Below are 26,982 nucleotides of genomic sequence, written 5' to 3' on the forward strand. Positions count from 1 at the left end.
AGGAACCCTGAAGGGGAAGGGAGAGAAGGGAATGTGCAAACTCCAGAATACTTCAAAGTCATGGTTTAGTTTTACACTACCAGAACAATCAAGAAAACCAACCATGGAAACACACTTTGTTCCATGCAAGGAAACACAGTTCCACGTGGATGCTCCATCTCACCTTAGAGAGGGTTCACATGGGCTCGCTTATAATTCAGAAACTACAACATCTAGTGATGCCTCACTTGCATGAAACAACCACGACCACAGACAAAGCTTTCATATCGCTGACTTGACATTGCCTCAAGACACTATATCCTTCAACAGAGGCAGTTCACACATTTAGTTGTAAGGATGTGTGAATCAACCCTTTCGGCTTACAGTTTATGAAAGTGAAGGGTGGGTGGGAATTTATGGCTGGAGGTGTTGTAGGATTCTGCCCCATCTAAGCTCTTCCAGGTCTGGTCAGGCTGATGAGGATGCACACAGTTCTTTCTTCAATCAAGCTGGCAGCTCCGGAGCTACTAATCCCCATATGGCAGAGCCAGGCCCCTCGGGCATGCTCGGGGCACTTTCAGAGCAGGAAGAAAAACGGGGAAGGGAATCAGGCAGTGGAGCTGTAGACTTTCCAGAGTCACAGTGTTTGGCTTGGCCTCTATCTCACAGGGACTATGACCTCCCTCCTTTTTAAAAAACAAAAACAAATCCTAAGGCTTTGTTTAGTAGGCTATCACTTTGCTATATAGCAGGCTATTCTGATTTATTTGGAATAAGCTTTCTAAATCACCTGATGATGAATTCAGTGTAACTTGAAAGCTTCCCTACTGCTACACCAACAAAGGTTGGCATTTTTTCTCTTTTTTAAAAGCAGATTTTGCCTTAATATTTATCATTATTCTCAGAGAGCAAGACTGCAACAACTGTCCATCCTTTTATGGCATTTGCCGTGTGCTAGCTGACAAAGGAGGAGATGCAAGGACAGTATCTCTGTGTCCTGGAGCCCTGACCTCGAAAAGCACCCAGCTGCCAGGAAAAACAGAGCAGCTATGCACTCCTCTGGCAGCTTGAAAGAGACTCCGTCTGTGTGAGAAACCAGTGTCTGTGAGCAAGCATGCTGCTCTGTTAAAGAAAGATCAGGCTTGTAAGTGATCCAGAGAGAGATATGGGGGGTATTTATGTTGCTCCAAGGCCACTCTTGGTTCCACAAAGCATTTATTTGGGCTGAAAGAGCCCAGCAGGAACACTTCTCTCAATGTATAAAGATGATGTCTCCTAGAGGCATTTTCCAGACTTGCTAGGATTGTTGTTTTATGGGAATAGCAGGGCTTGAGAGAGGGAGGGGTTTTTCAAAGCAGACTGGGAGCACACTTGTGGCCCTTCTCTCTATCTCCTATGTCGAGGGCAAAGGAAAGGATTGGTAAATGGAAGTAAATGGAAGACCATCCGGAATGAATTGCAGGAAAGAGATTCCTCAGTCCAGTAGCCCTAAGCCAATTCCTTGGTCCACTATGAACCCAGAGGATGGAGCCTGATGATATTCCTGTAGGAAGCCCAACACTATCTCTATAGGCAACGGAAAAAATCCCAGAGCGGGAACAGTTAAGACTTCAACAAAGAAAAGCCTCTAAAGGATTCTGAGCAGTTTATCCCACTTGCAGGGGGCAAGTCCCAAAGTATATTTTCCATCAGAGAGGGATCTTGCTGCAGATTAGCAGGGATCAAGCAAGGGATCTTCTCGGAGCTATCCCAGGCTCAGCTGCTTTCTGGTCACATGCTCCTTTGGGCTGCTGTGTCCTCCCTTCTTATCTTTTGTCCCCTGTAACTGAAGGAGTTGCTTCCCCACAGAAATGGAAACTATGCTCCAGTCTCAAAGTCACAGTGAGGAAAGCAGAGTCAGTGGTACAAGGCTCCAAACCAGAGGGTTGCGTTGTTTCTTGGCACCAGTGGATAGGCAGACCCAGGCACATACATACACCTGCTGCCCTCATGCGCCGTGCGGGAAGAGTGGCTTGAAGGATGCTCCTTGGGCCCAGCGCTCATGCATACCCTGACAGTATTACAGACAGGCTTATTAAGTGTGTAATATTAAATTAACCCAGATAAGAGCGTAAGAGCTTTTAAAGTCAATTCATTAAATATAATTATGAAGATAGCTTTTTTATGCGTGGCAGCAATCTGATCTCAATCACGGCGACGGTGCCGAGCCTGCTGCCCCCCACGGCATCTCTGCTCCTAACTGCGACTGCTCTTGGGCTGTGCCACCATTCCCAGGCAAGCGAGATCGCTCTACACTGACACCCTCCCCAAGCCCTGGTGTTGGCGGAGTGGGGTGTCAGTAACATTTAATGACCAGGCCAGGCCCTCCTATCTGATCCGGGGTTGCCGTCGGCCTCCCTTAATATTCATGGGCTGCTTGCTCCCTTTCTGACTCAAGTCTACCTGACACTCCATTGTTGCTATCCCAGGCTTGACTTTCTCCAAGTGTGGCTGACTTCTTATTCATTCTGGGATGAAATCTGAAGCAGATGGGGGAGAGACAATGAGCAATGCTATCTTATCTCTCTTGGTGGGTGGGTAGGGATAAAGACTTGGATTCCTGCCCAACGGGGCCTACTTTGACTCATCATACACACACCCTGGATGAAGAATGCCCCCGCATTTCCATCTAACTGCTTCCTTCCCTCTCACTGCCCTCCTCCCCACCCCCACAGGAGTTAATGAGGCTTTCCGCTCTCCCAAGGCTGCTTGCGCTCCTGCCCCAGTTAATTAACTGCTCCTGGGAAACAATTAATATCTGTCAGGAGATGTGGGGTCCATGCCAGCCACTCTGCCAAGTTTTCGCTCAGCAGTGATTGGGGGGACAGAACAGGGGAGCCCAGCCAGTCCCATACACCTTGAAGGTCAGACTCTAGAGACAGCTCTCTACCCTGCAGATAGCATGCTTTTGCTGACGCTAAACTGGGGGCAGGGGGGGGGGTACCAACAAGGCTTGGTCAAGGATATTGTATCTCTTAAGTGGGCCCAGCAGAGCCTTGAGGATGTTGTGACACTCTGCCTCTGCCTATTGCCCATGGCAACCGGTTCTCTTGCAGGTCCAGAAAGAGGCATAGGCTCTCAGCCAATTGTAGCAGCAAACACAACTACGGTTAGGTTGCCCTTTGCCTTGTGATATGTAGAAGTGCAGACTATGGAAACAACCAAAGAGTGGGAGATCAGCCTGAGTCACCCTCTGGCTTCCCGGCTTCCAAATCCATCTAATCAAAGGAAGCCCAAAATGATGATAATGATGGTGATGATCATTAATTTATTAATTGTCTTCTATACAACCATCTTAAGGCGATGCACAATAAAAACCATTTAAAACAGTTAAAAGCATGCCAAAAAAGAAAGAAAGAAAATTCCTCAGGAAATACATTTAAAACAAAACTGACACCATACGGAAATAAAGACTCATGGCAAATACCCCTTTATCCAGCTGGGAAAAGCTGTTGGAACAAAAATGTCTTCCATTGTTTCCAGAAAGTGAAGAGACTGGGCGCCTGTTGTATCTCTACAGGAATGCTATTCCACAGAACAAGGGCAGCCCCATTAATTACCCTTAGGTAGCACAGATGCGGGCTTTGCATCCAACCAAAGACTACTCCAGATATACTGGATCCTGACAAAATGGACCTGTCTATTCCTGTCCAAGTGACCGACACTGAGAGTCATACACAATGTTAGTATTTTAGGGCTTGTTTGCCCAAGAGGTATAGGTAAGGTTTGAAGATGCTCTGTTAGCTGGTCTTACTGCAAGTCAAAAAGAGGTTTGGATTGCCAGGTACTCCTGGGCAGAGCCTGAACCAAGAGCTGATGTCAGGGATGGAGGAACCTGCAGCCCTCAAGATGTTGTTGGCCTCCAACTCCCATCAGTCCTGGCCAGTATGGCCATTGATCAGGGATTATGGGAACTGGAGTCTACCAATATCAGGAGTATGACAGGTTCATCATCTCTGGCTGGAGTACCTTCACAAAGAGTCTGCTTGTGCTAGGGATATGCGAAACAACTTCTGGGTTGGCAGGACGGAGAAAGCATCACTGAAGCCAAAAAGACGCCAAAATTGGGGGACATTGTATCTGCAGAAGGTATGCTTTCTGCAATTTGTGGAGTCACAAAAAGGGCCAAATCATCCAGGGCAGACTCTGAGCAGCAAGCATACCCTGCCAAGAAAGTAGCTTTGCACAGAACCAGAATTGATTGGTTGAATGGAGAAAGGGGTGCAGAGGCCTGGAGGCTGCATCGGCTCCTGGGACTGGTTACTTATTCAGATGCTTTGGACACAGATTCCCTCTCATTGCTGGTTGCTTATTAGCATTTTCCAGCCTGCGGGCAGCTCTGATGGATGGAGAACAGCATCGGCCTCCTCTTACTGCAGAGCCAAGGCCAACAACCCTTCTGCGGCTACAGCTCCACTCTGATCCCTTCCGCTACCCTTTCCCCCATGTCAGAGCAGCTAGCGGCTTTGGAACAGAAAAGTTACACAGCCTCCAGATCCCAGGAACAGGGATGGGTGGCCTCTCCTTCTCTTCCATGTTGCAAAGTAGCAGAGCATGTGGGTTAACAGATTGGTCTGTCCTTGGGAAAACCCCACAATAGGTAGAGTGATTTGGCTTAGGAGGTAAAACTAGAATGGGGTAGGAATTGTGGGGAGTCTACTTGTATACACACCTCTAAGTCATTATCTTGCGAAAGAACAGCACACAAATGTGACCACCACTCGCTGACTGTACAGTCAATATGACTTGCTTGTGTGAATGAAGTCATCGTAGAAGACAGACCTTGCATATCACACAAGGCTGAATGAATTGTTTCCAGGCAAGAGACTTCACATGTTCTGAGTATCACCAAGGACTGAATAACCAATGATGTACATTTACATGTGTGAACAAGCTCGGAGATGTACAAATGACCTTATGGGTGTTCAAAATAAAATTGTTTATGGAAAAGGGGAGGTACGTTCCCATCTTCTCACCTTAGAGCAACAGGGTGACTCACAAATCATTGGTTCTAAAATCCACATGGATTTCCAGGCAGTCTATGGGCCCCAGTATGAGCATAAGCAATGAAGAGTCCTGTGGCATGCTGAAGACATATTGTGGCATAAGAAGTGTTTGTGGTCTGCCTTATCAGATGTGTGCATTGCTCCATGCCACACAACTGATGAAGCAGATATTGTGCTGCAACAATTTGTTTTAAGTCTGTAAACTGGCATTTATCATTTTTGCTACAACACCCCAAACACAGCGAGCCTTCAGGAATATGCCAGCATTAGCACAAGACAAGATGGTGACCTTGAACCAGTCACTCTCTTGTAACCTAACCTACATCACAGGGTTGCCGTGAGGATAAAATGGGTTGGGAAGACTGAGACAACCACCTATGTTGCCATGAGCTCCTTGGAAGGAAGGAGGAATAGATAATAAAGAAGCAAATCCACAACCCAGTAACAGAATATCTGCTTTGCATTCAGAAGGTCTCAGGTTCAATCCCCAGCAACTCCATATGGGGTTGGGAGAGTCACCTTGCTTGAAACCCTGGAGAGCTGCTGCCAATCAGTGTAGGCAATACTGAGTTAGAAGAACCAAGTCTCTGACTTGGTACAAGACAGTTTCCTATGCTGCTACGCAAACATCAAATTGGATGGGATATGGAGATGTCATCTGCAACAGATGCAGACACCACTCTGTGCTGGCTTTGGGGCTAGCAAGGGAACTCTAGAGAAGAGGCGGTGCAGCCAGCATGACAAAGCAGTGTGGCAATGATAGCTCCTTAAGTCATCAGACGGCAGTACATTTGCTAAGGATGCAATTTGCACTGGGGGTGAAGAGTAAAAGATGGTGGAGAGGCAAGAGGGCTCAAGAAAGGGAGGATGACCCTTGTATGCAAAGGCAGCCCCCAACCCCACCTTTTCCCTCTGCGAGATGCCAAAATGCATGGGTTGCCAAGAAGTCCAAACACTTGCCACGGGCCACATAAATCCAGCCGCTTGTTTAACAAAGCAGAAATTGCCTCTGCCCACTCTTACATCCTTCTGGGATTTGTTCTCTCCTCAGGCGGACCCATGTTCCTTCTGCTGACAGGAAGCAGGCTATCCTCCCTCTCTCCCCCTCTGCCACCTACCTCCCAACTACAAGCCACCGACACTAGCGGGACTGCCTGGGACTGCCTGCAGCCTCCTTTTCTCACTTCTCTCCATTGTGCGGGCTGGGGTTAGGGAAATGGATTGCACGGCTGCCTCTGAACAGTGGTGGCCGGGGAGCTGCACCAATGGGCAGGCAGGAGGTGGCAGGTGGAGGGGGAGGCGGCGCAGGGAACTCATTTACCCAGAGTAAAAATAGGCTGGAAAATGTGACATTTATTAAGTACGATTGTGGAGGAAAGGTCATCGCCAGCCCCAGTACCGAGACGGGGTGCCACTGATTATACAGCTGGGGAACGAGGCGGCAAAGCCAGGCTGAGCAACAGCAATTTGGGGGAGGGGGTGGTGTGTGTGTGTGTGTGTGTGTGTGTGTGTGAGAGAGAGAGAGAGAGAGAGAGAGAGAACACATGTGTTCTTTTGTGTTTCGAGCCCACAGTCCACCAGGCAGGGATCCCTGCTGTGTAGAGCCAGGGATGCCTTAGGATCAACATCTGCCTACACTCTCTGAACCTGGCTCATTCTCACCTCTAAACGCCCTGAGTTCCAGGCAAGGAACCACTTTGGAGAACCTGAAGCAAAGCAGTTTAGTGCAGGAAGCACCCTCATATTCACAAAGCCCTCTGAAAATGTGCACCTGCAGGAAAGTCCTCTCTTAGGCAGCACTTTTTAATCAGGATTGCAGACCTTTCTGCTCTCCCCACGCTATCTCATCCACACGTCGTCCTCTAATTCTTTGGATGATTTGCAAGACACAACTGCAGCATTTTGATTGTCTGCACACCCACGTCACCTTTCCCTCCACAAACACACACATACACACACACACGACTCCAATCTCCCTACGGGTGGCTACAGCTCGGAGACCCTGTTATTCCCATGGAGAGTTGCCTTCCAAATGCCCCACAAATTCCCCAGGACTGAAGAAAAGAGACTTGATCAGATGGGAAATAGAAACAACAACCAATACTTAGGAACCTTCCCCAGAATGCTCTCCCCCCAAAAAACACACACACCAGGATAATGAGATTGGCAGCAAGGGATTTAAAATAATAAGAAATAGAGAAGGAGAAGGAGAAGGAGAAGAAGAACCAAAAAACACACCACCTTTGACATCGATTCCAATTTTTTAGAAATGCATTAGCCTCCCCTACAAGTGCTGGAAGAGGAACCCCTGCAGAGCAGGTGCCAGCTGGGTAATTGTTCTTCTGAGTGTGCACACTGGTGTGCCTGAGCATATCCCCCTCCTGTGGATCTGCACAAGCTTCCATTGCCCCCCCTCCTCAGAGCAAAGCCCCTCCCAATAACTTCCTTCTGTCCTCCCTTCATAACCTCTCCATCAACCGCACCTCTTATCCTTGAAAAGCTCTTTGCACCTTGCACTCCTTTACATAAACATATGCGAGAAAGGGCCCAAAATTTTAGGGCCGGCATTGATGGGAAGCTGCAGACCGCCCTGTAAATAGGGGGCTGTCCCTGGCAGCCCTAGGATAGGACCCCCTCTGCTTATGGACATTGGGGTCCAGATCCACTCACAACAGCCAAGGTAGGACAAAGTGAGCCACAAAGCATCAGGTCCAGCCCAAGTAGCTGGTTAGGGGTTGCTACTGAGCCTGATGAGTGCTGAAGGAGTTAAGTGCCCATCCCATTTTTGCCCAGAGGCAAGTGCTGTGACCCCTCCATGCCCCCTCCCCCTGCGCAGATACTGGGGAAGGAAAGGGGCTGAAGCAGAACCTGCCAATCCCTCCCACCCACCCACCCTGCTCAGCTGGTGCAAGGGAAGGACGAGGCTGCTGGGGAATCTCCTGTCCAGCAGAGGACAAAGAGCCAATTGATTTTCCCTGCACAATTCAAGTGATGGAGGGGGGGCTGTTCTTGAGCCGAAGGTACAGGGTTCACACACACACACACACATTCAGCGGCCATCACTGCAGGGAAGGCGGTGGAGGAGCAAGACGTTTCCTGTGTGCATAGCCCACTCACCAAGGCAAGTCCTTCCACCCACCCCAGCTCCCCAGAGCAGAGGGTGCCCAGGAGTTGGGGCCGCTGCGGGGAGAGGGAGGCTCGCTGCTGCGGCTCAGCAAACGGCCCACCAAGATTTACTACGCTGGCCGGGCTTTACTGCACACGAGATGCTTACGCTGGGGAATCTTCCCGGCGGCCCCTTAATTTGCCGTCCCATAAAGAATGTGGATTTGTGACGCTAAATAGAGGGAGATCATTTACCGAGCGCGGCTCTTACTTACAGGATCTTTAAAGGGGATTCATCATGCGATGCAACGACGCGAGCGGCAGGCAGCTCAGCAGCCGAGGCAAGGGAGAGCAGCCACAGCAAGGGCAGGCGCTGGCGGCAGCTCCTTCCAAAGGAGAACGGTGACTATGTTTGCCTCCTCAGGGGCCCTTCTGAACCACACGGTCACTTAGTCCCTAATTTCTACACACCCACCCACCCACCCCACCAACGCCCCATTTCCCTTCGTTTTTGTGGATTCCTCAGAATCCAGAGCTGCAGCTGCTGAAACTGATTAAAATCAGAGATCAGGAATATCCCACGCTACTAACAAAACCGGCCCCAAAGTGAAAATTTAGGTCCTGTTTCCCCACCCCGCTGCCCTTCAAGTTTGCTGCCTCCAAGGGGCCATCACGGGATATCCCTCCTGAAACCACGCGCATCAAAGCAATGTCTCTGCCACTGGGTGCCCACTGGAGGGGCATCCCCCAACCATCATCCATCCATAAGCACAGAATTTAGTCCTGGGCCACAATTGAGCATGCTGGGGGGGGGGGAATAAAATCTTCCATTTAACAATAAAAAATCAAGTTTCTAGCCCTCCATGAGACAAAAATCTTGTTTGAAAATGTAGGCAATTTCTGGTGAAATTCTGGGGTCCATGACAACTTATGAGGGAGAACTGTGACTGGATTTTCCAACATTTATTTATTTGCATTTGTTTGCTTGCTTCCTTGATTTTTACTAAAATGCAGTCACAGGGGACTGACAGTTCCTTCAGCGGTGGGAAGCGAAGGGAGGTGCTTAACCCTTCCTTGCTGCATCATTTTTTTGCTGAAAAATCCTTTCTTCCTGAATTGCTGTTTGTCCTGCGTTTTCCCTTAATGGAGCAAACAGCAGCTGGAGGGGGGGCAGTGTGGATCAAGAAAACAACACAGGGGAGGGGAATATTAGACACCCCTATCCTGCTGCTCCGAAGAAAAGCCCTCTGTAGCTACATTCCAGTAACAGCAGCAGCAAAAAGGTTATAAAGTCAAGAGGTGTGCAGTATTACTTAGAGCAGGATTTCCAGGGGTTACAGCTTCATTTGTCCAATATTTACTTACAGGCTGCAGAATATTCTCAGTGTTTATTCTGAGCAAAAAAATTGAACTGTGAGTGCAGCACAGACCCACAAAACTTCTCTTGGCATTCTGACACAGCCTGCAAGGGGTTCATGCGACCAAGGACAGCAGACAACCCCTGTCAACTGTGGGGCAGGTTTTGCATAGGGCCCAGGGGAGGTGTGGTGTGCTCCTGGGTCCTGAGCCGTGTATTTCCTCTGGGTCTGCCATACCAGACATGCACCCCCATAGCAGTGTTTGGGACAAGAGAGTACATTTGTGTCAGGCCCCGGAGAGGAAGATGGTCTTTAGATCCACTTGGCGTGTGTGCTCATGCATGGCCCTATCTTCTCTCTTCTCAGCCTCACCTTCTAAGCTTCTCCCTGCCCTGCACCACCCGCCCCCCCACCCGCCCCTCCGCACACAGTGATCAGAAGGCGAAGCAGCCTCCAATGTCCGCAGGAGAGAAGCAGCTCATTTCCAGAGTCATTATGGTCTGAAAAGGGTCCCATCAGGTATTCCGCCCGCTCAGCACATTTATTTCCCCAAACCACAGCGGGGATTTGTGATTTTCAGACTCAATATTAGAGCAAGCGCGGGGCCAGCTCATTCCACCCCGCGGGAAGCCTCCCTGATAGTACAGGCACAGCCATGCCAGAAAAAGTGCCATGAAGAGGAAGGTGGAGTGGTTGCTGTGCCACCCTGGCCGGGACCGTGACAGTGCCACCATGGGCACCAAGCTGGGGGCACAGTCTGCTTGGAAAAGGGGAAAGAACGGCATCTCTGAGGATACAAAAGACAAAATCTTGGAACCACCAAGTGTAGCCAGCACTGCCCAGGGAGCTCCCATCTTCTCCAAGCACCTGGAGAGCTTGTGGCAAGCTTTCAGGAACCTGCAAACCCCCAGAGACTGTTGGGCTCCAGCTCCCCTCCACCCCAGAAAGCTGGGCCAATGGTCAGGGATGATGGGAGTCCAACAACACCTGGAGGGCCACAGGTTCCCCATCCCAGACTTACAGCTTTCCTCACGTAACTTACAGGGTTATCCCCTCTTCCTTGTCTCAAGCTACTCTAGCAAGAGAAAAAGAATTGCCCAGACCAGAAGTGGGCATTTCCTTCAGTGCCCGATCTGCTTATCTCCATGCCTCTCTTTCCCCTCATATATCTTGCATACAGCGGTATTCCCTGCCTGCATCTTACCTGACGCACTTGGTGTCCCATCACCCATGCTCTAGAGCTGTTCATGGGCCACAAAATCTGCTCTTTGGGGAAGGGCCACAGCTCACTGGCAGAGCATCTGCTTTGCACACAAAAGGTCCCACATCCAATCTCAGGCATCTCCAGGTAGGGCTGGGAAAGACTTCCTCTCTGAAACCCCATAGAGCTGCTGCCAGTCAGTGTAGACAATACTAAGCTAGGCAGAACGAGTGTCTCAACTCGATATAAGGCAGTTTCCTATATTATTGTACTTTCTCCCACAGTGAAACTTGAGGCGCAAACTCAACCTTAGCATAAACATGGGTACCAGCAATGCATTCATTCCAACCAATGTTTGACGGAAGGGCCTAGAGAGCGCAGGAAAGGCACAAGGAGTACTCACCACCGTGAAGTTCCCCGCAGAGCAGTTCTCGCCGCTGAAGCTGCAGTTCTTGAGCATGTCCTCAAGCTGGTGCCCAGTGCGGTTGACAATATCGGCCATGTCAGGGTCGGGGTAGAGCAGGTCAGAGGCCTTGTGTCCATCACGGTCCTTGGGCGGCAGCCCAGTCATGTTGGCCAGGTGGAAGATGTCGGCGTCAGTAAGGGCCGAGTGGCGGAAGCGGTTGATGTTGCAGATGGTCACAGCCGGGAATATCATCTTCTGGGTCGCCTCCTCATCCAGGGTGGTGACGTGCGGGTGCTCCAGGTAGAAGAGCGCCGACCGGGCCGCCTGGTACAGGAAGAAGGCCAGAGAGGCCACAAATGCGAGCGCCCAGAGGGCCTGGCGGACCCCCAGCTGCCCTGGGCGGCAAATGTGGCCCAGGCCGTGCAGGGTGCTGGCCCCGGCAAAGGCGGCCAGGTCACGGTGGTGTGGCTGGCTGGGCTCCTCTAGCAAGCTCTCCTTGTCCCCTTCCTCTTTCGCCGCCTGCTTCTCATCCTCCTCTGCAAATTTGATTTTGCAGACAATCTCAATCGGCATCTGTGCTGAGGCACCAGGCAGCACGCTACCCCCCCAGCGAGGGGAGGCAGCGGGAGCCTGGGGTGCCCGGCACCGGCCGCTCTCCCCTGGCTGCTGCAGGACGCCCCTAAATTAGTAAGCCCAGCTGAGGAGGTGAAGCAGGACCGGGGAGCCTGGCCCAGCCTCTTGGGAGCTCCCAGACGGAGGGCTCTGCCTCGGTGCCTTGTCTCACTAGTGATCTCCTGGTGCTTCCGTCCGCTTATCTGCACAAGCCCAGCTGTCAGAGCTGCCCGCCGCTGCCACCGCTCCCTGTGCCGCTGTGTGTGCCGCTGCCGCTCCTCTGCACACCCGGTTAAGACCCCACCAGATACAGGCAGCATTTAGGCATCGTGTGCTAATAAAATCCAGGGGATACTTAATAATTCAAGGCATGTCAACATTATTTCATCCTCAAATAAAAAAAAAAGAGGGAGAAGGAGGGAGGAAGAAGCGGGGGAAGCTCGCGAAAGACAGGCAAGCGGCAAGGAGGAAGGAAGGAAGGAAGGAAAGAAGAGCCGGGCAGCGGGAGCCTCTTCGCTCTCTGGAGCCACCACTCCAAAGTGATGCTGGAGCCACTTGTTTGAATCGCTCTCAAGCTGGCAAAGTCTGTGCCAAGGAAAGGAGGCAGCACAAGGCAGCCTCTGCTGGGGTTGCTGCTGCTGCTCAGGGCTGCTCAAGCTCTTCAGGCAGGGCAGGCTCTCTCTCTCCCTCTCTCTCTCTCTCTGCCACCCACTTCCTCTAAGTGAGTACCCCTTGCTAGTGCCCAAGGCAGCTACCCATTGACAGCTCCCCGCCTAATTCCTACCTTCCTCCATCTCCGCTGATCTGAAAAACTGCTCGCTAAAGATGCAAAAGGAAAGCAAAGGAAAACGAGAGAGGGGAGGAAAAAGTTGAGAGAGGGAAGAAGACGACAAGAGGACTGCGTTCCTCCCGCGTCGTCGGCTGGTGCTCGGGTCCAACGGGCAGCGACGGCACAACAACCCCCTACACGCACACGCTCTCACACGCAATACACCCCCCCCGCCCGCAGGCTCCAGGGCTGACTAATTGGAGAAGGAGCGGCCAACGAGGGGGAGCGGAAACGAGGAGACGCCCCCTCCTCCCATCGATCCCGCTCCCCACGGAACAAACAAGAGGCAAAAAGTGAAAGGCTTATTGATCGGAGGGAGGGAAGGAGGGAGCGCAGCTGCTGGGGATTAGGGCAGGAGCAGGCGTGCGGGGCGCGGGGGTACGGGGCGGGGAGGAGCGGGTCCGGGTGTGTGTGTGGTGTATGCTTTCTGGAGGAAAATGAAGGCTGCGCAGCCGGGACCGCGGCACTGCCCAGACCCAGCCTGCAGCGCAGCCGCTTTCCCTGCACCATTGATTCCCTTCAGTCCCGTTTGCTTAGGAGGCAGTTCTAATTGCTTTTGCAAAAGGGTCTGTTTGCCGCCGCCGCCTCTTCCCCGCCCCTGCCTGGCCAAGTGGAATCAGGGCCAGGGAAAACCCCCACCGGCAACTGCAGCTGGCGCGGGACCAGGGAGGCCGAGTAGAGGAGGAAGAGGAGGAGGAGGAGGCCTGGGGGTGCCCAGTAGGGAGAGGGGGCCGAGACTGCGAGGGGAGGGCGGGGAGCAGTGCGGCCTAGCGGGTGGGGCGGCGGCAACTCTGCCCAGTTGAGGAAGCGCCGGCAGCCCAGGACTCCGGAGAGCCTCAAGCCAGCAAAGTTCTTGCCGGCAAGCCGAACCCCGCGCGCTGCGCTCGCTGCCAAGCCGCCCTCTTGCGGAGCCAGGCCAGCGGCCCACGTCGCTCCGCCGCCAGTGGCTCTCGGCGGCTCCTGGCAGCTGCTCAGCTAGGGAGATCCGGCCAAGCGCGTGTTCTCTCAGCTGTGGGGAGGGTGATCCCCAACACCCCCCCCCCAGCTTGGCTGGGGCAAGACCCGTGTCCGACTTCCCTGAGAATGGGATGTTGCTGTTGGGGGCGAGCAGCGGCGGAAAGCGCGCCTTGCGAGGAGACAGGAACCGCGCGGACTCTCGCCCTGGGAAGCCCCGCGGCCCTGCCACCCGCGCCCCGAGGCTCAGCCGGTCACAGCGACCTTCACTCCGCAAGGCCGATGCCAGCGGGCTAATCCGGACCGAGGAGCGCCACGCTCACACGTCTTCGATCCCTGCAATCGACTGGCACCGAATACACACGTCCCTCCCGCGGGTCAATACGGAAGGACAGGTCTCTCCTGGCTGAGCAGCGGGCGCTGATCGATGCCCAGGGCTCCAGGCCAAGGTGGCTCCAGGCCAACGGGAGGAGGAGGAGGAGAGGGCGACGGGGGACGGAAACCACCGAGGCAGGGGAAAGGGGGCATAAACGGGGGAGGGGGGAGGGAGGGAACCACCATATTAATAACGGGAGAGGGCGGGGGTCCTAAATCAATGGGGTGGGGCGGAGGGACGACCCCGTCTACCTTCTTCAGGAAGCACCGTCCCCTCTGCCCGGACTGCTCAAGTTTATTTCTTGGAGGCCACATTCAGACATGCAGAAAGAGTCTGGTTCAGAGGCGGGGAGCGGGCTGAGGGTCCCTTCTCTGGCCTCCCCGGCTCCGAATCCCTTAATGCCGATGAGTTAACCCTTACCACTCTTTAATCACTCTGCCTTATCACAACCGTGTTAAACAATGCATTTTTTTCCATCCGTTCAACGTTTGCGAAAATTCTAGTCAGTGAGTGCCAAGTACGGTGTCAGGAGGTGATAGAGGCGATTAATCAATGCAGAGACGGAAGAAAGACGGAAAGATTCGGGTGAGGGTTACATCCACTGCTAGGATTCTGCGTGGAAGTCAGTGGAGGGGTAGACGGGAGGAACGGGTGATGCCGACTCCTTTACATGCTGCTCTTTGCCCACCCCCGCCCCAAATTCTTCCTTCCTTTTTTGGAGCCCACATTCATTTATTCATTATATTTCTATGCTGCTTTTCACTCAGATGGGTCACAAAGCAGCTAACAAACAATAAATAATAACATAATAAACATCACAATTATAACGTAAGTCATATAAAACAATTAACAAATCATCAGTAAAACAATTACAAATCAGTAGAACAATCACCTTCTATTTACCAAACAACTAAAAAAATAGGGTAAGCAGCATAACCACAAGAAAAGTCATATTATAAAATTCACAAAGCATTATAGCACTCATAATCCACAAAACAATAACAACATAAACTAACAACAACAAAAAAACCGAAATACAGTTTGTCTCTCTTTAAGGCTGCTGGTCTAGACTGAGAGTCCAGACTCTTCTATACTCACAAGCGCAAATTTTAATTTTGCTGTTAATACGCTTATTTTGTTCAAACGCAGTTCTGTACAAAAAAAGCTATTTTAAAAATACAGGGAATGTGCTTTCAGCAACAACTGGTGGGAAAAGGCAGGCTACATCTTTTCCTTTGGGCTGATGGAAGCAAAATGGAAGTAGGGGATGAGACAATAGATGGCAAAATGTCACCACACATGTAAAAAAACCCCAAAAATGTCCACCCACACTATGTGCTTCAGTGGCTCCTCCTCCCTTCAGATTATTCAGGGACTGGGAAAATCCAAATTTAGCAGGGAGAAGTGCAGGCTGCCACTTCGGGTTCATCCGCACATCCATTTGTCCAACTGGATCCTATGCCTTTGCCCCACCACTTTCCCCTAGAAAGCCTGCTCTTTAGTGCTGAATTATTATTATTATTATTTTATTATTTTTTGAATTTATATACCACCCTATACCTGAAGGTCTCAGGGCCGTTCATAGAAAAGATCACAATATATAAAGTCAAAATAAAAACAATAACCTGATAACACCCCCTGGATCTTGCCAGCATCCCATAGCAAGAGGAGGCAGTATCCTCAAACAGGCATTGTGAAGCATAAACATGCCCCACTTTAATAACAGTCGTGCCTTACCATTTCCCAGAGTTTGAGAGTGATGAAGTAGGCAAGCCAGTAGCAGGTGAAAAGGCATGCAGGTGGCAGATAAAGATTTTCATTTTATTTTAATCTTAAGGAAATATTAAGTAACCCAGCTTTAAGCCTGACAAGGTAGTAACTTTGCTCCCCTTGTGCTGACTCAGGCAGAGCCGCTCCCCTGGGTGACATCCTTGCCCCATCATGACTGTGGGCAGGTGGCAGCAGCAATGAATTAGAAACCACCCTGGGAGCTTGCTGGTCCCTGGATCCTGGCCCCATCCTGGCTGAAGCTGGCATGGCGTCCCTTTCCCGGGTCCCTCTTCTGCCCTGGTTCAGACCATGCCAGCTGCATGCTCAGCCCCATGCCTAAAGGGGCTCAAATCTGGGAGTTATCATTAATTTTGATCTAATTGAAGGCAATGTGGCTGCAGAGCCCAGCTGGTCAAAGCATGAGTCTCTCTGCTTCATGCCAAGCAGAGCCTCCTGAACCTGCGGCAGAGAGAGAGAGACAGAGAGAGACAGAGAGAGAGAAGGGTTGGTTGGTGCCCCTCCTGCAGTGCTTGTTATCACAGGCAGGTCAGGCTCTCAATGAGGGCGGCAGGCAGCACTGCTTTGGGGAGATCCGGGATGACAAGATGTCCGGTCTAATTATACATGTGCCGCCAGAGGGGCTGGTGCAGCCATCATGGCTGGTTCCTCTGCAGGCTGTTCAACTCTTTGCACAGAGAAGCCTAAGAGGAAGGGGCATGGGATGGCAGGCAGGCGGGTGCATAGCTGGGTGGGCAGCAGAGAGGGCAAATGGGGGGAGCACCCAATCCGTCCAGGCCCCATGCAACGTTAGTCAGGCAATGGGGTTTCTCTTTTTTAAAAACACCAAAAACTCACATACACCACGCAAACATTACTAGACAAACAGCACAGCTACTCTTCCAAAGAATGTGGATACAATCAAAGTGTCATGCCCAGCATGATTCAGTGCAAAATAAAAATGGGGAGGGAATATGCATTGGTTAAGCTGCCTGGGAAGTTGTGGATTTGGTTTCACAATTTGCAAATTCCAATTCAGGATGATGGATGCTTCACAAATAATGATCAGGGCACCTTAGCATGTATGTAATAATTTTTAAATCTTCAAAACAGCTCACATATATGAATTTCAGTAATTCTTACAAGAGTCCTGGTAAAGAAGTCTTGGCCAAACTATTTAATGGAGTGGGGGAACTAGGGTCAATACCAGCCTGGACATTTCCATCTAACATACATATCTATAGGGCACGAAGGACTTAAAACAGTGGAGTGTGAGTGTGTAGATAGGTAAGTAAGTAGGTAGGTAGATATCTCACATACTGTGGGTGTTCTCTTGTACTCCATCCTTTCTTCAGCCTTGCCTATTTACCTCCATCCAAGTTAACCCACCAACAAAAATCCAGTCCGTACAGAGGAAAACAGAACTGGCCCAGGGCTTCACCTATGCCAGAATGCAACCCAAGAATCTGCTTCCAATACTAGAGCTGAGTCTACAATAAAATTGCTTCTGGGCATACACAGGCTGCATTTCTGTCTTCATTGAGCAACAATAGCTTACTTACTCCCTACACCCTTAAAGAAAAATAGTGGCTGCTTACTAAGGAACTAGGGACGCGGGTGGCGCTGTGGGTTAAACCACAGAGCCTAGGACTTGCCGATCAGAAGGTCGCCAGTTCGAACCCCCGCAATGGGGTGAGCTCCCATTGCTCGGTCCCTGCTCCTGCTAACCTAGCAGTTCGAAAGCACATCAAAGTGCAAGTAGATAAATAGGTACCGCTCCGGCGGGAAGCTTAACAGCATTTCCATGCGCTGCTCTGGTTCACCAGAAGCGGCTTAGTCATGCTGGCCACATGACCCGGAAGCTGTACACCGGCTCCCTCGGCCAATAAAGCGAGATGAGTGCCGCAACCCCAGAGTCGGCCACGACTGGACCTAATGGTCGGGGGTCCCTTTACCTTTACCTTTACTAAGGAACTACCATACCACAGCTTAGGTGTATAGGATCATTACCAGAGAGTAGTCCTTGACACCTGTTTGAAACTAATATATTTGAAGGACTTCACAATCCCACATGTGTCTCTTTGTGCCTTCAGTGTCAGAGGATCTTCTCTGTGTGGCATGAGACAGGGCCTCTTCAGTTATTGTGCTATGGCTCTTCTAACTTTGTTCTGCGGTGGGCCCACCTGGCCCAGTCATCACTAACTTGGCTCATTAAGGATGCTTTTGGATGCTGACACCATGTTTTTTAAGTTATGGTGGTGGTGGTGATGTTGTTCGAAACTGTTTTACTAGATACTGTTGTATTGCTCTATTATTTCTTGCTTGCATCTACAAGCTGCATGGGGATCAAAAGTGCATGGCATGAAATAAGGTAAGTACATAAATAAGTCCACCAATTCTTTAAAGATAATTACATCTCCTGCATGGACCCAGAACTCAGCAAAACTCTAAAACAACACTGGCTAGATGTTCATTAGAATTTTATCATCCACACATCCTGAGGATGTGTCTCCAGATCTTCCCTGGAAAACTTGTTCCCAGGTCTTTCAACAGGTGCAAAGTTTATTCTAGTGTGTGCTAAATGTAAGAGCTTATCCACACCTTTCCTTCACTCTTTCAAGGAAAGGTCCGCACTGAAAAGCTCAGTGTCCAAATGTGACATCTTTTGTCCCAGTGTTTTCCCTTGGAAACCTGCTCTTTAAAGCTCAGTTGGAGCAAACAAAAATCTGTGGAAAACCCAAATTGACATTTATTTACTCTGAGTGCTAAGGAGCAGGTTTTTGTGGGGAATGCTCTGGGGCAAAAAGAACAAAAACAAAAACATTCAGACAAGGAGCTTTTAAGCATGGATTTGTGTTTGGAAAGAACGGGGCAAAAGTAAGTTTGGATAAGCCCTAAGTCTCCCTGCAGTTTCCAATCAATAGGCTTTATGGGTAGACTCGAACATTTGCAAACCTTTTATTAGCTGAAGACATATTGCTCAGTGTTTTTATGTTTAAAATTGCTAAACTGCACCTTCATCCACACACATGAATTACAGGGCAACGTACATAAAAAGACAAATAACCGTACAATATTGAAACAAGTAATAAATATCATAACCATATAATTAACTGTTTAAAAGTAAAAAGCCTGAAACTATTTAACCAACTAACATGATGCAGTAGATTGGGGTAGCTGAAGGTGATTGGGAAGGTGAGTCCAAAAACTTCTGGAGGATACTGTGTCGGACTACCTCTGCATAAAAGCCGGGGCAGATAAAAACATATTAGCCAAAAGGAGTACACAGTTTGTGCCTGCCATATTCTTTCCAGGAAGGTATTTCAAAGCACAGTCTTCTTCAAATATTTCTGTTTCCTTCTCTGAAAACATCCAGTTACTTCAATGTTTCCTCCACTTTCCTTCCATCTTTCAAAGTCCAGCCAAGGGCAAACTAGAGTCAGGTATTGTGTGAAAGCACACAACAAAGGTGTATTGATGTACAGAATATAGATGTACAGAAACACCCTGAATTCTGGCGTCAGAATCATGTAGGGAAATTCAGCACCTTTGCTCTTTCATTCCAGGGGAAGGGGAGATACAGCTGCATGGCAGAGAATATGCTTTGCAAGCAGAAGGCCCCAATTTAAATCCCTGGCATTTTCCTTTATGCATCTTGGGTAACAGGAATGGGAAATTCTTAATTTGAGGCTTTAGAGAACTGCTACCAATCAGAAGGGACAATCTTGGTCCAGATGATCGGAGTCAGATCACTGGTCGGCTTCACGCATGTAGGTAGTAGGAAACAATGAGCAACCCCAGCAGCCTGGTGTGCTGCCTGTCTTTTGAGAAGACAGTGCAGTTTTTCTGACCCCAGTGCAAACCCAGCCTCATAGCCCGAGAAGTAGGACAGCCAGTACCCTATTGCAAAGTTGCAATCACTGCACTTCATCTGCTCACATCAGTGGGCTGAACACAGGGACAACATGCTTGTCCAGTCCCAGAGAGGCATGTTTTGCATCTACAGAGATTATCAATGCAATGTTGGTTCTATACTTGCTCTACTGTTGAGTTGAACAGCTTGGGACCCAGATCTTCCAGAAAGACCCTTCCCCCTTTAGCAGAGGTATACTATGCTTCTACTAAGGAGAGGGCTTTTTCTGTGGTAGCACCTTGCCTTTAGAATACCCTCCCTAAAGAGGGAGTTTTTTTTGGCACCAGGTGAAAACCCTTCTTTTTGTCCAGGTATTTTAATCATAGATAACTTTTGGAATTGTGGTTCATTTGTTTGTTAGCTTTTGGTGTTTTGTGTTCTATTTTGTTATACTTATTTGTTGGTTTAAATTGAACTCTTGCTGTGTGGTTTTGTTTTATTTACGCTTTTTGTACACTGTTCTTAGAACCTTTTGATGAAGGATGGTTAAGAAATATTTTAATTAATAATAAGCCAGTGAGATTTCATTTGAATTCTCGTGGAATGTAAATGTATCCACATATTCATCCATCATTTGTATGTTTACCCATCTTTCCCTCCATTGTTCATTATGGTTAGCAACTGTGCTACACTTCTGGATTGTAACAATGGATCTTATTCTACTCTTGCTATGGCTCACGTGCTCATCCCACAATATGGTGTTCTTCCATTTATGAACATTCATGGCTATATCCTTTGTACCTGCTGCTGCACCATTTCCTTCAACACTATAGACAGCAAATGCTAATATTTCTCCTCCGAGACCAAAGATGCTTCCGTGCAGAGCTGTGACTTTAAGCAGAGACTGTGGACTCTGCTACATCAGTTTCCACTGGATCACAGATTCTAAACAAGAACTTTCCAAACTGTGTGTCGCGACACATTAGTGTGACGGCTGCATTGTGTAGGGGTGTTGCGTGAATGCTTCCCGCGCTCCTCCCAGGGCTGGAAAGGGGTTAGTTTAACCTCCGGTTAGCTAGTAAAACTGAATTACTGTGTTGCAAAAATGATGCATGTCTAAAAAGTGTGTCATCAACAGAAAAGTTTTGAAAGCTGTGTTCTAAACCTTCCCAATTAGCAACAAGAATTGAGAAACTGCCCTTCTGAGCATTCTGGCATTCTGCAGCTAGAACAGCTGAGGTCAGAGATGGTCAAACTTTTTTTCTGTTGAGGGCCTGTTCTGGGCTGCAAGGTGGATGGAGCCACCCATGTTCTCTTCTTGCCACCCCTTTCCCCTCTATATCTCTCTGCAATATCTTCTGTATTCTCAATTTAAGTATGTTTAACAAATTAACGTTAATTTCTAACAGATCACATAAATTACTGAATACAACACATGCATTTTGTTTACTTGGCATAAGCCAAGTTTAATTATTATATCTTTTTTACTACCAATAATCACTGGATTTGCCAACACCATTTCCCTACAATGCATTAGAGTACTATTTTCCACTGCTATAGAAGTTACATGTGATCACAGACTGGTCATTTCATAGGGGTAATTCTTGGGATGACTGCCAAGTCACATGATGTTCGGGTAATGCACCAGTCAGCTTTGTTGCAATGGGCAGAGGTGGGTATGTTTAGGGCAACTGCAACATTAACATGAAAGGTACTGAAAGCCCTGTGGCTTGTGGTTGAAATGCTGCCAACCTACAGAAAACATGGTTCATGTTTTCAATTATATTAGTGGTGAGTAAGTGTGCAATTCTGCCATGGCAAGTGTGCACCCCAGGTTTAGCTATAACATTTGTCAAATATGAAGAGCCATGGGGAAACCTAGTGACAGACATGTAGGTAAGTCTCACATGGAAGAATTAATATTTAAACCAGGTGAACTATTTCTACTTCCCAGCAACATCTTAATAATGCCGAGCCGTCTTACTTTGCAGGTATCCAGTCTTCTCCTGAGTCTCCAGAATTGGGTGGCAATGAACCCCAGTCTATAAAGGAGGAACCGGAAGGGAGTTTGCTTGGGGAGTGATGAGCAACTGAAAAAAATTTCCCCAGCTGTTTTAAACCAAAATAGCATCTACCATGCCCCTACAAGCACCCTCACCAAGCCCCATATTTCTTGTTGCCCAAGGATCATAGTAAGTCCCCAAATGTTGGTGAGGAGGCACTCCCAGGTATGTCCTCCCAGCACACCTTGAAGCCAAACCAGCACAGGCAACAGTAAAAGGGAACTGTCCACCAGAATGCTCAGTGTTATCCTGACAGAAGGCTTCATTACTCCATAATCCTAGATATGATTTTTTTTTGGGGGGGGGGGGTTGATTTGCTCTCCAACTGGGAAAGGAAGGAAGCATGTGCTCTGAGAAATTGAGAGTACTATTAACAACCACTGAACAGAAGGGAATTTTTAAAACAAGTCCCTTGGGAAAGTACAGAGCACATTTCAGAACCTGCAATTTGCTATTGATAACATTCTCCATTCTATCCTCTATCCACTCCACACACACACTCACACACACACACACACCCCAATGGGATATAAGGAACTTTCTGGAATGGCAGGTTGGGGGGAGTGGTGCACTTCAGCCACTGTCTTGTGGTCACTGAGACCCAAATCAACTTACTGATGTTGGGAGTTCAGTTTTCAAAAGATTCAGAGGAATAAATGGTTTGGTTTCACTTATTTGGGAGAGGGGAACAATAATACCTATTACATATTTAAAGAACTTTTTATAAAACTTTTTTATAAAACTTTTTTTTATAAAAGTTCTTTACAGAGAGTAAAGCAAACTCACTAACAATGACTTTTTATCACTGAGACCTGGGTGGGTGAGCAGGGTGCTGGACTCACCCAGCTGTGCCCACCTGGATACTTGGGTGCTGCATCATGGCAGATTTGAGGATCAGGGAGGAGGAGTTAGTGTGGTCTACATAAATTATCTTTCTCACTCTCCAGGCTCTCTGTTCATGGGCGGGGCGGGGGGTCTAGAGTGTGTGTTCCTGGCATCTAACAACCAGAACAGATTATGGATTCTGCTGGTTTACTGCACGCCTCACTGCCCAGCAACCTCCTTGCCTGAGCTGATAGAACTAGTCTTGGAGGTGGTGTTGAAGACTTCAGCATCCATGCTGAGATGACTGGCTCTGGGGTGGCTCAAGACTTAATGGCTGCCATGGCAATAATGGGGCTGCCCCAACATGTCACCTCCCTAATGCATGTGGCAGGCCACACTCTGGACCTTGTTTTCTAAACTGTGCAGGAAAAGGGTGATCTGGAAGGGGGGGTATTGACACCAATCCCTTTTAATGATCAAATCACTTCCTGTTGAGATTTAGACTTTCAGCACCTCTTCCCCTGTGCAGAGGCAGGGGACCTATTATGACGGTCAGCTCTCAAGGCTGATGGATCAAATGGGTTTCCACATGGCTCTGGGGGATCTTCTGGCTGATATGACTGGTGCTCCTGTTGAAGCCCTGGCCAACCTCTGGAACACCTGAATGGCTCAGGCCATTGACACAATTGCTCCTGAGCACCCTCTCTTACTTCATGGAATTTGTTCAGCTCCCCGATATACTGCAGAGCTAGGGAGGAGGAAGTAAGCTGAGAAATGACTTGAATGTGAGTGGAGGAAAACTGCAACCAAACATCGAGCCTACCTAGTGGTAGTGAAGACAGCATAGAAGGCATACTTTGCTGCCTCTATTGCATCCTCATTGTGCTGTCCAGCAAAGCTTTTCTAGGTAGTGCGGGGCCTTTTACAGTTTGACCCGAAGAGGGTGACAGAACCAATGGTAGATCATTTGCAAAGTGTTTTGATTTGTTTGCAAAGCATTTTGAGGATAGATTCACTTGAATCCACCAGGACTTTGACTCCACTGTTACAGTAGATGAATCTCAACAAGGGTCCAGAGCATTGTCTAGTTCTGTTATGTTGGATGAGTTTCAGTTATAATAATAATAATTTATTATTTGTACCCCGCCCATCTGGCTGGGTTTCCCTAGCCACTCTGGGCGGCTTCCAACAAAGATTAAAAATACATCAAATTAGTTAGTAATGCTCGAGGATGTGAAAAAGGTGTTTGGATCAATCAGGGCAACTAGTTGTGCTCTGGACCCTTGCCCATCTTGGCTGATAAAAACTAGTAGGGATGGAGTAGCTGGCTGGGCCAAGGAGGTGATTAATGTCTCCTTTGAAGAGGTGGTGGTCCCTGCCTGCTTGAAAGAGACAGTGGTATTTTTGTATTTTAACATTGTAAACCACCCTGTGATTTTCATATGAAGGGCAGTATAGAATTTTTATAAATAATGATAATAATAGAATAATATTTGCACTTTTAAATTCTATTTTCAAAAAAGTGAGTGGAGCTAACTGACATACAACAGGGTTTTTTCTTTGCCAGACCCCCCCCCCCAAATAGTACAGAATATTGAGCACAATCAAGACTACAGCTAGCACTGTTAACTCCTCCCATTACAATCAAGGAAACTTAATGAGTACACAGACATTTCTCCCATTATAATCAATGGGGCTTTAAAGTGCTAAACTTAGGCTATAACATGCCCACTGTGACCTGACCCCTGATTATGTGAGTTTATGTGCTGTTTATTACTGGACCCTAGTCGGATTTCTATTTTGCATAAACCATTTATTACAAAAAAGTGTTCATTCTAAACTGCAGTTATGATAAACCATTTATATATTTTCTCCTGTTATGCTTCAATTCCCCCCCCACAGTTTTTTTATTAAGATTTGTGAAAAAGATGATTGCATAATGTTGCAAACTAAAACATATTATGAATGTAAAACCCCCCAATACAAAACGAACAGAAAAAGAAACACATATATAAAACTAAACAATCAATTCTTGCCTGCCACCAGATACAGCAACACAAGCAGGAATGTTTCTTCATATACAGCAATGCACAATCACAGTCTCATTTGGGGGGCTGTAATTTTCTGGTCTTTTCCTGGGACAGAAGTGACCTCTGTGGGCTATTAATACATATTTGTAGTTTCCTCTTTTTGGTTAAAATTAGGGGGAAAGGGGGTGGACTCTTTTTAGCATTGGCCAGATTTCTTTGCACCCTCTTGCTCCTGTGCTGTAGATATGCAGCAACAGAAACTGAATTTTGGGTTCCACAGTTCATTCCACCTGCTAGCATGGCCGTGAATGAATTCTGCTGCTACAAGAGAACAGAGAAAAAGCATTGGCCTCACTAGCAACTAGATTGGCCCCTTGGTCTTTCTCTAATTGACAATGACAAATCAAGAGACTTTAGCAGGTTGCCAGCCTCTTCAGGCCTATAGCCTCACTTTTCAGCTCAAGCTGCTGCGCTGCCATAGCCAGGGATTCTTTCTCGTCTTCCACCATGCTTCATCCCTGCAGTTGGTTGCCTTTGCCAACTCCAAAAGTGCATCCTCCCTTGGTCAGTAGGGCAGTCAGCCACTCTACAGTCAACAATGCTGCCAGCTCAGAGGGCACTGGGGAGTCCCCACGTGTACAGACATAACTCTTTTTCTTGTGCTTCGCTTTATTGCGCTTTGCAGATACTGTTCCTTCAGAGGATGTGGGTGTAGCTGAAGGCTTCCAGGGGAAAGAAGCCTGCTGCCATCACTGCTCATCCTGCCCCTTCAGCCGTAACTTTTATATGCACTGGGAAACAAAAAACAAACAAACCTGTCACTTGCTATACAGTGGTACCTCTGGTTACGTACTTAATTCGTTCCGGAGGTCCGTTCTTAACCTGAAACTGTACTTAACCTGAAGCACCACTTTAGCTAATGGGGTCTCCCGCTGCCGCCACACGATTTCTGTTCTCATCCTGAAGCAAAGTTCTTAACCCGAGGTACTATTTATGGGTTAGCGGAGTCTGTAACCTGAAGCGTATGTAACCTGAGGTATTGCGATATTTACTTTATTGCTGTGGCCTGGAACTGAACCCGCAGTATATCCGAGTTATGCCTGTATCTACTCCAAAGAAAACATCCACTGAGTCTTCAGGTTTCAGGATCGCCCATTCAGAATTTGCTCTTCTGGCCTTTTCTGTGTTTATCCGTGGCCACAGAAATATTTCAGGTGAATATTCCCCCACAGGAGTAAATGAACCCAGAGATGTGGCCACAGGGAAAAAAGCAAGGAAAAGGAACTTCTGGATGGGCTGCCTTTTTGGCTTAAGACACACACTTCACACCAGGCATTCATAACAAAGCCAAGTTCAACCTTGTAGCATTTTGCCAAGTTCAAATTTGCAGCACTTTCCAGGCATTTTCCATGGGGCTGGAGCAAGCACAAGTGTGGGTGGTTTGTAAACAATGCCACAGAAAGAAAGAGAAACAGTCGTGGGTGGGTGTTTGGTTTTTTGTGCCCTCCCCCCCCAGCAACAGGGTTTTCCCAGCTGAAGAGGAGGCAGGGAAATACATGAATTCCTTCTATTGAAAGCTGAAATGCCATCAATCAGCTGCAATGCAAGGAAGGAGGAGCAAGTGGGTAGGTGGGAAAGAGGGGCTGAATCACCAGCCCCTTCTTCTTGCTGAACATCTGGTTGCTTCTGGATAAGAAAGAGGAACCATGTACCCTGCGCTGATTTGCTCCTGTAGTTTGTGCTTCCAAGGCACAAATTGGGAAGCAAAAGAGACTGGCTGGGAAGTAACATAAGGCATGAGCACCGTGCACTGCCATTGACCCTGTGCCATTTATCATTTGAGGTAGGGACTCAAACTAGTGGTTTATACCACTAACTGGTGACTGCAAAGTACTTTTATTAGAGGCACAGAGCTGAGGAGTAGGTGGAACAAGACAAAGCAGTAAAGCTCATTAAGCAAAAGGAAAGTGGGATTAATGGAAATACACAAATATAGTTTGATATATGTAGGGTTGAAGTACTAAGCATATTTTTCCATACAAAACAGAACAATCTTTCCCTTTCCTCCCCCTGTGCCCCACCTAATCCTCCAGGGCAGATTCAGGGAGGGCATGAGGAATGTGTGGGGAAAGGAGAAGGGGGAAATCTCCCTGTGCTAATGCTAATCTTTGCAAAAAACAAAACAAAACCAGTGGAATGTCTCCCACAATGTGGGCTGGGTGAGGGATTTGTTTAACCTAACAAATAAGTTGGTGTTTTCCACCTTATCTAGCATCATGATAAAAGGGTCAACGGTACCTAAACATATAGAAATCAATGGGCTCCGTTCCAAAAACGAGATAGAATTCCATAAGTCAAGCCACAATGTCATGACCAAAGAGTCCCTAGAAGCCTTGTACTGTACTAGGGAGGGAGGTTTGACAGGACTGACCCCAAACACACTGTATGAGGCAAAGGACAAGATAGTGCCCTCCCCATTCCATGTACACTTGAATTTTACAGGAACACCTGCAGTGTCCTCCACCACAACGAAGGGAAGCAGGCTAGTTTATGGTGCACTGCTCCTTGCCTTGCTGCAC

The 26,982-nt window shown here is 48.4% G+C and overlaps 1 protein-coding gene across 5 annotated transcripts in view; it reads right to left on the bottom strand.

Moving 5' to 3' along the window:
• Positions 1-26,982, bottom strand: part of ASIC4 (acid sensing ion channel subunit family member 4) — a 208,000-nt gene that overhangs the window by 80,928 nt on the left and 100,090 nt on the right. The window contains exon 1 of one of the 5 annotated variants that reach the window (XM_081884148.1): positions 11,092-12,841. The exons of 3 other annotated variants lie outside the window; for them this stretch is intronic. In XM_081884148.1, coding sequence (XP_081740274.1) covers positions 11,092-11,667 — 576 coding nt within the window. In that variant the 5' untranslated portion in view covers positions 11,668-12,841. Of the gene's footprint in view, positions 1-11,091; positions 12,842-26,982 lie in introns of those variants that run through there. One more of the 5 variants, XM_081884152.1, reaches the window with a different exon arrangement.

This window comes from Podarcis melisellensis (genome assembly GCF_964234715.1).
Source record: "Podarcis melisellensis genome assembly, chromosome: 1".
Taxonomy (NCBI): Eukaryota; Metazoa; Chordata; class Lepidosauria; order Squamata; family Lacertidae; genus Podarcis; species Podarcis melisellensis.